The following is an 8,895-nucleotide window of genomic DNA, read 5'->3' as shown; positions in this document are numbered from 1 at the left end:
TTATTATTATTATTATTATTATTATTATTATTATTATTATTATTATTATTATTATTATTATTATTATTATTATTATTATTATTATTATTATTATTATTATTATTATTATTATTATTATTATTATTATTATTATTATTATTATTATTATTATTATTATTATTATTATTATTATTATTATTATTATTATTATTATTATTATTATTATTATTATTATTATTATCATTATTATTATTATTATTATTATTATCAATATTGTTGATATTATTATTGCCGCTATCACTACTATCATTTTCATCAACATAATCGTCATTATCACTTCCTGTAATTAAATATGTTCACTGGTCAACAAAAATGAATTAACCTGGAATATATAAATGTATGGCATACCTGACAAAATTTGACAGCAGCCATATAAGTGGTTGCTGCACCACTGTATAGAAAACAGGATTTAAATTCGTCTTTGCCAATTTGAAACCATCCAGCTGGACAATCACCTTAAAACAAATAAATATCACTTTGCTTCAATTTTTCCTATCATTATATCAATCGAAAATAAAAACTTTAATTTTTATTCAATCAATTTCTTGAATTCTAAATTAAATACTTATAATTTGATTAAGCAAGAAAACAAAAATTATACATAATCTAAGTGTTTCAGCTGAAAAAATGTTTGTTATCAGTTATAACATTATGCAAAAAATAAACAAATAAATATTATGAAGTATGTTATTAAGTTATGAAATCTATTTCATTATTATGTTAGAAGAATTATTAAATCATGATTATGATTATGATTATGATTACGATTATGATTATGATTATGATTATGATGTTAATGAATGATAATGAATGTTTTACAGAATTTTTTATTTTCTTTGTAATAATTTATTGTAAATAAGTTCTAAACATAAGGGAGAAATTCTTATTTTAATCACTTTATCATCAATTAATATAATTTACCTTCAACAAGCGATGCATTTGATTCAAGAACTGGTACATAATCCACCCGAATTAAATATTCATAATCATGATAATCACGAATCTTCCCACTTGCAACACTAACTGTTCCTGGATATCCCCAATAATTTTCTCTTGCATCAATCGTATGTCCTTCTGGGCTATAAGAAATTTCATAGTATTTAAATTCTGAAATTTGAACTCAAACTGTAATCGAATTGTTGATTGATCAAAAGTGCTGTTTTCAGAAAAGGTGAAAGAAAAAAAAACGCATAACGATATGTTGACCTTTACCCTATCAAATAGTGAAATTTATTATGATTATGATCATTGAATGACGATGGATAACTGTATTACCAAGCTAAATTTTTGCAAAAAGCCTGTAAAAAATGTCAATCATTAAGTTCTTAAACTATGACCTCCACAATCCCTAGCATTTCTATTGAAATCTTCATGTTGAAGCTTTGAATAGTGAATTTTACTTGATAACTGAGTGGAATATCTATTAGCTGATAATTAATAACTGTCATATAATAATTAATTTTTTTAACCTAATACAAGCTTGATCATTACTGAAAAATATAACAGATATTTAATGATAGCAAACAAAATTCCGTCAAAGTATCTTATTCTTTTATTAGAACTAATCAATAGATAGGATATAATCTTTTTACCCAGTCATTTTTCCTGCAACCAATTCATATGGATTAATCGGATTGTTGAATGTATTTTCACGATACAGTACATTTGAAATGCCCGCATATACTGTACTTCGATAACGTTCCGATTTTGTACCAATATGAGTCCACCAATCAAAACTTACACCTTCCATTACTATTTGTCGTTTAGGTCGGCGCATAAATTCATCTGCTAAATAATCCGGTTGATATCCGTATCGCTCCTGAAAATTTTACTAAACAGTTAACAAAAATATTTTTCTTTTTTACGAATAGGAATAGAGTTGATAAAATGAAAATTATATTGGAGACAATTCATATAATGAAATTATCAAAAAAATAATTTAGGTAAAAAGAAAGGCATTTTTTCTGTAAAGACAAAAAGTTGATAAGATTTAAATTAAATTAAAACAAAACAAATAGAGCAGTGAAAATGAATTAAACTTGATGTTGAAAATTTGCATTTTTTTTTAGTTAAGATAAGATTTAAATTACAGTGATAAAAAAATAAATGAAACCTGATATTGATAGCCATGTCCAAGAGCAATGTTATCATAAAACCAATTTTTATATAATACATATGAATCTAACGAATCTGGTAAATTAGGTCGTAAATCAAGATTATGCAAGCCTGTATTGTTAGCAAATAGATTACGCGTCAAATTTGCCGTAATACCTTTTAGGAATACTGTATCGTGACGTAACGCATAATTACCTCTGATCAAATTATTGAACAACCATAATTTCTACAAAAAAAAGAAAAAAGAATTGTTATTAGTAATGTTTCAATAATGAATTGATAAGGTGATGATTAAAAAATTTGATAAGAGCAATAAAGAAATAAAAATTGATTAATCTAAAGCGGATGATAGTTAGCAATTACTAGAAACACTTTATATTTTTTATTTCTTAGAAATTCAATCCTATAAGTAAATTATTTATTTTAAGACTAAAAAAAATTCTTTTTTTCTTTTTTTTTCTTCAACAGATATATTAAACATAAAAATTATTTTAAATAAGAATATTGATTTGATCCATAAATGATAATTGGTTGTTGTTACAAGTAATAGAACCCAATGATGACCTAATTTAAGTCGAACAAATGTAGAAAATATCTATCAAGAAAATTCCGGAAAAAATATTTACTATGGAAAATTCCAGTAAAAATTCGCCATGGAAAATTTCAAAAAATATATATTACAGAAAATTCCGGAAAATATCTACTATGGAAAAATCCAAAAAAAAAGGGAAAATTCCAGAAAAAAAAATTTCTAGTAAACGATTAGAATAACAGTCTAAGATTTTACACCTTAGATAACATAAGGGATAGAAAGATAAGGATAAAAAGGGAGGGAGACAGAGAAAGAAGAAAAAGTGAAACTAACCTGATTACCATTTCCTAAGAAAGTAAGAATAGTACCATTCAAATTATGCATGAAAGCACATTCTCGGATAATTACAGTTAATCGAGCCATTGGACTTGTTGTCAACGCTGTCATCCACAATCCACCAATATTATCCATTAATAAATTGTTACGAAATTGTGTTAACTGTAATCAATAAAAGGGAAAATGAGAAATATGATCATCATAATAAATTTTGACCATGTTTTTGAAGAAAATACAATAATTTTATATGGTAACGGGATACGGTAGCAAATCACAGTAGTGACAATCAAATATATAAAAAAGGCATAATTTTCTAATAGATAGAGAATAAAAAAATGATAAAAGTAATTGATAAATAATAAAAATTAAGCATTAAGGTTTCAACCAATTGAAACCACGACATGTTTCTACTAAATTTCCAAAAAAAATTACAATAGCTGCATACGGTATCAGCATACGGTAATAAATTATAGTAATAATGGTATGAAGATGAAAAATTATAAAAGCAAATGGTAAATAATAAAAATTAGTAAAAATTACAATATGTTACCAACCATTGTATTATGGAAGTGTAATTGAATAGCATAATTTGTTGTACTAATATTACCAAATAAATAATAACCATTTTTTTGAATCATACAATTGCTAATTATAAGATTAGGTCCTATTTCACCCGTATTACGATAAATTATCGCACCACGATCATTTTGTTCTAGACGACTATGTCGTATTAAAACTTCATCTGTTGCATCTATAAGAAAAACTTGTCAAATGATATCCATCTATAAAAAAAAAAAGAAGAGAAATAATTGGAATTTTTCATTTTTTCCCAAAGAAATATTAAATTTAACATATTAAAGAAAACTTCTAATTATTATAAATCAATGCAAAGGTTTGCATATCAAATTAAATTAATTACATGAACAACAAAAGTCTTTAATTACATTTCAATGATATTATATGAACAATATCGGATTCTATCCCATTAACCATGCTTATATAATTACTTGATTTAAATAAATTGATAAATTTTAAAAAGATTAATCAAAAAATTAAAGCCGTTTGATTTATATACAAATAAATTCAATATTAAAAATTATTATGAAAATTTGCATGCGAAATTTTTGAACAAATTAAACATAACTTGGAGAATGTTTTATGATAAAACTGTATGAATAATGTAGGGTACTTTCATAGTTTACCTGTAGAAATAATCAATTTATGTCGTATTTATACAACTAATTAAGTAATTAAATAGAAGATACTTACACGTTTGAGTTAGTGTTGGAGTAACAGTAATTTCAGCAATAAATCCATAAATACCATTAGCTGCATTAGCACGCATATGAATAGCCAAAAGTGATTGTGCTTGGACATTTAATGACCAGTCTGATGTTTGCGAAGTAAATTGATGTATACTTTGGGTAAATTTGGCATCACTATATAATGTAATTGAATCCAAACGACCAAGATTCATTTGAGAGCCATCATAAAGATTAATCTGTAATCCAATACCTATTAATTATATTAAGTAATTGAATTTCCTGCATGGGACTAAAATGTAGCTGTGGTTGCATGAAAAAGAAACAATTCGTTAATTGATTTACAATTAATAAACTTTTGGAAAATATAGAGGACGAAATACTAAAATTATCAAATAGGACTTTAAAATTCGGTGCTTAAATGCAAATATAATATTTGAAATTGAACAAAAATATTTATCAAAATTTCTGATTTTTCCCTTAAAAACTATTACAGAAATTAACTTAATTTAAATTAAATAATTCCAACTAATGCATATTATTTATAAAATTTCAGTCAAAAATTTTTTCATCATTTATTTTTACCAAAAGAAATCGAAATCCAATGTTTCGTTCTGATGATGTAAAAATTTTGACACAATCTACAGTATGCGAATCATACTTATAGAACATTATTATACGATTTGTAATATCAAATTGTTTCTGCGCTGCGCAAATATCCAATAAACCACGAGCATTATACGGTATGATATTCATCATTCCTAATACACCTGCTAAAAAAAATTTAATCATTTCTGTACAGCAACATACTGTAATAACAAAATATCGTATTACAAATATTTGAAAAAAATAACAATCAAAAATTTATGCAATTATAATTGAATCATTCATGTATTAAATACATTTAAATTATAGGAAATATTTATTGTGATTGAAATAGTGTTAAATTTATACTTGACAGTATTAATTTCAATTATTTTATAAGTTTTGTTTAAAAAAACAAAAGCTTATTTCAATAATACTAAAATTGAAAACTATAAAAATTACCCGAATTTCCACCTGAGCGTTGCAAATTCGATAACCATAAACTCATACCATAACCACGATTTTGTGTTATATTAAGTTTGTTCAAAATTATATCATTATGTGGAATAAGAATCTATAAAGTCAATAACAAAAAAAAATCTCCTCCTATACCTCAGAAAACAAAAATGTAATTCTCAAAAAGATTTATTCATAAATTTTACAATTAATTAATTTTTCATTAATAATGCAAATTTTAATTAGTTCAAAATAAATTCCAAATCACAATTTCACATGGTTACCAAACTAATTACCAATCATTTTTAGCTAATTGTCTATTCTATATTATAATTTCAAAAAATCGAATTATTGATTATCCATGAAATTTAATATTAATAATTGTTTTTGGTAATAATTTTGAAACTATCGTATTTTTATATTAAATATTTAACTATGCTAGTATGTGTTGTCATTATTTATTTCGTATTTTTTTGGTTTATTTAAAACAAATTACAAATTTATCAATTTCAAATTAAAATTCTTTTTTCATTCTAAACTATAAAATTTTAATTCCATTTTTTAAAAATGAAAACCTGTAATCCATGCATGGATGAATTTGTGATATTAACATGATCAAATATCGGATTATGTCCAATAGATAATACCGCTGCGACATCAATTGTCTCATTATGAGCTAAGCCGCCACCAACAATTTCAACATTTCGCAATATCGATTGTTCTGCAAGCATTTGAATTGAATTGAACGGAATTAAATTGAATGGAATTCAATTTTTATAACTGTAATTGTGAATTATAGCATATACTACAATTTAAATTGCTAAAAATACAAGCGTTTGAATTGAATGGAATTGAATGAAATTAAATTTAATTGAAGTGGAATGAAATAAAGTGAAAAAAATTATTAATTTGTCCATTTATTTATTTTAAGTTCTTCTTTTGGAAAAAAACAAATCTATTTATTGAATGATTACATTTTGATTAAAATCGCTCGAAATTAAAAAAAAAGAAAAAATATGTGAGTTGATAATGCACCACACTTAATTGAACTGAAATTGAAATGAAATTAAATAAGTTAAAGGAATGAAAAAAGTGGAAATTAATAATTAAATAAACTCAACCTGTTGTTGTATTACTTTGCACATAATCAATACTACCATGCGTAATTGTAATACCACCCCAATTACCAATATAATTACTGTGAAATTAAAATAATCAATCATTAATCAAAATAATCAAACGATTATTAATAATCCAAAATTATCAAAATAATTAAAATAATTATCAGAATCTTATAATTAAATTCTTTCCGATCCTATCTATCAGTTCTTCCTTATTGTAATTAAGAAACTCACATATACATTAATTTAATTAGCGCGAAAGATTTTCTTTAATTTCCTAATTTGTATAAGCAAATAAAACAATCATTCAACCTCTACATTTAGATTTGATCAAAAAAAAATTTAACCACTCGTTTTAATTAATTCGTGGATTTGCCCTAATAATTTCAAAAAGTTTAAATAATCATTACTCAATTTTTTCACATTAAAGTGAATCTTCTGAATCAAAAAGTCTAATTAATTAAATTTGTTCAATTAATCTAATTTATCTTTCCAATTCCACTTATCTTTCTATTTCCAGTAACATTTTATAATAATTCAAATGATTTATTCCTACAAATTTTTTGTTTTTTTTTTCAAAATTCAGTAAATTCATTCAAAAAGTCCAATTAATTAAATTTATTCAAATAATCTGACCTTTTCAATTCTATCCATTTTTCAAAGGAATTGTCTATCCATTCAATCATATTTATAAATGTATTTTTTATTAATTATAACAATTATTGCTATTTTATGAATTAATTTAATTATATTTATAAATTGTATTTTTATGAATTATAACAATTATTACTATTCTTTAATAATTATTATAATTGCAAATGATTCCAATGCAATTTTATTTTAGATTTAGATTTACTAAAATAATCTAATCTCACTTCTAAAAAAAAATTTTCCACTAATCTAACTTTTATTTAATACAATTAAGCAAAACTTCATCATCCATATTTCTCTCCTCCATTTTTTCAGCATAAATTAGGAGAAATGAAATAAAAACTAGTAGCCAACAGGCTAAGAGTTAATTAACATTAATTAGTTAACAAGCAAGAAAAAAATTAAAAAATTTAATTGGAAATTGTAACGCTTTTTTTTTCAATTTCAATTTATAGAATAAATTCTAACACAATTATAAGATTTATAAAGCTATACCTGTTTAAAGTAGTTTGCTTACCACAATGTATATAATTAAAATGCTCATTATCGATACATTGCCACATACTTAAATTATTACTCATTCGTACTGGACAATGGTCAAGTTTTAATTCCATTCCCATACATTGTCGTGGTGTAACATAACTCTTCGAAAGTATTATTTTTGGATTGTAATTCCAACGTGGTGTTAACCATTCATAAACATTTGCACTATCAAAACCAAGCTCACGACATACAACCTGAAATTACATCCTTTGTCTTCTAATAATAAATTATTAAAATTTAAAAAATTTAAAATCGAAAAGTTTCTTTTTTGTTACTAAAATATACAGCATGGAGTAAAGCTTCTTCCGTTTTTTTTCTTCTATTTCCAAGAATATCATAAATGTTTAAATTTGATTTCACTAATGTTTAATTATTAAATTAAATTAAAAAAAGTTTTGTTGTTGCTAAAATATAAAGCATATAGCAAATTTTTTTTATTAAAAAAAATTATTAATGTTTAAATTTAATTGAATCATTAATAAATTTTGCACATCCTTTTATAATTTTCTTTAATCTAATAGTAAAATTTGATGAATTTTCAAACATTTTCATCATTAATCATTCAAGATTTAATTATTAATTTTTTAATTTTTTAATTATAATACTTAAAAGAAAAAGGAAAATTTGCAATAGAAGAAGGGGAAAGAAAGAAATACCTGAGCATTTCTTAAGGTAAATTCTCGATCACATGATGGTATCCATTGATTTATTGTTGCATTATAAAATTCTAAGAAACCAATCGTTGGTTTTGTTCCATTCAAACGTATTGTAAAATGTTGATAGTATGGATTGTGACGATTTAATGATGGAAAATGTTCATTAAATTCAATCCTAATAAATGTAATTAATTTATAATTTAATTCAATCTTAACAGTTTTCATTAATTAACAATTAATTTTATTGAAATATTATTTAATTTTTTAGAAATCGAAATATCATTAAAATTTCTTTCGCCTAAACAATTTCAGTATTGGAGTAATACATTTTGGCAATTAGTGATTTCATTCTATTAATTATATGATAAAAAGAAAGGAAAAATATTAAAAACAAGCAAGAATTGAATGAAATAAAAAGGAAAGAAAATAATCGAATATATTATAATTTTATTCGAATAATTAATATTACTAATTAATATTATTAGTAAAACAAAAAATTTAATTGAGAAATGATTTTAAAATAATAGGAAAAAATTGAATGATGCCATCTGTAGCTTATTAGAGAGAGAGAGAGGAGGAGAGAGATAGAAGAGAAGCGT

At 23.5% G+C, this 8,895-nt stretch overlaps 1 protein-coding gene across 1 annotated transcript in view; it reads right to left on the bottom strand.

Annotated features, from left to right (window-relative positions):
* LOAG_17579 (hypothetical protein) overlaps positions 1 to 8,521 on the bottom strand; it is a gene marked incomplete at both ends in the record, with an annotated part of 14,769 nt that extends 6,248 nt beyond the window's left edge. The window contains 13 exons of the mRNA XM_020450239.1: positions 388 to 494; positions 961 to 1,118; positions 1,632 to 1,858; positions 2,153 to 2,380; positions 3,020 to 3,184; positions 3,577 to 3,773; positions 4,292 to 4,523; positions 4,870 to 5,057; positions 5,332 to 5,443; positions 5,901 to 6,046; positions 6,447 to 6,523; positions 7,593 to 7,834; positions 8,297 to 8,521. Of these exons, the coding sequence (XP_020306105.1) occupies positions 388 to 494; positions 961 to 1,118; positions 1,632 to 1,858; positions 2,153 to 2,380; positions 3,020 to 3,184; positions 3,577 to 3,773; positions 4,292 to 4,523; positions 4,870 to 5,057; positions 5,332 to 5,443; positions 5,901 to 6,046; positions 6,447 to 6,523; positions 7,593 to 7,834; positions 8,297 to 8,521 (2,304 nt within the window). The remainder of the gene's footprint in view (positions 1 to 387; positions 495 to 960; positions 1,119 to 1,631; positions 1,859 to 2,152; positions 2,381 to 3,019; positions 3,185 to 3,576; positions 3,774 to 4,291; positions 4,524 to 4,869; positions 5,058 to 5,331; positions 5,444 to 5,900; positions 6,047 to 6,446; positions 6,524 to 7,592; positions 7,835 to 8,296) is intronic.
* Between the last annotated feature and the right edge of the window lie 374 nt (positions 8,522 to 8,895).

The sequence above is a fragment of the Loa loa genome (genome assembly GCF_000183805.2).
Source record: "Loa loa unplaced genomic scaffold supercont3.97, whole genome shotgun sequence".
Taxonomy (NCBI): domain Eukaryota; kingdom Metazoa; phylum Nematoda; class Chromadorea; order Rhabditida; family Onchocercidae; genus Loa; species Loa loa.
The sequence above is the reverse complement of the archived record's forward strand: the minus strand, read 5'-3'. Positions and strand labels throughout refer to the sequence as shown.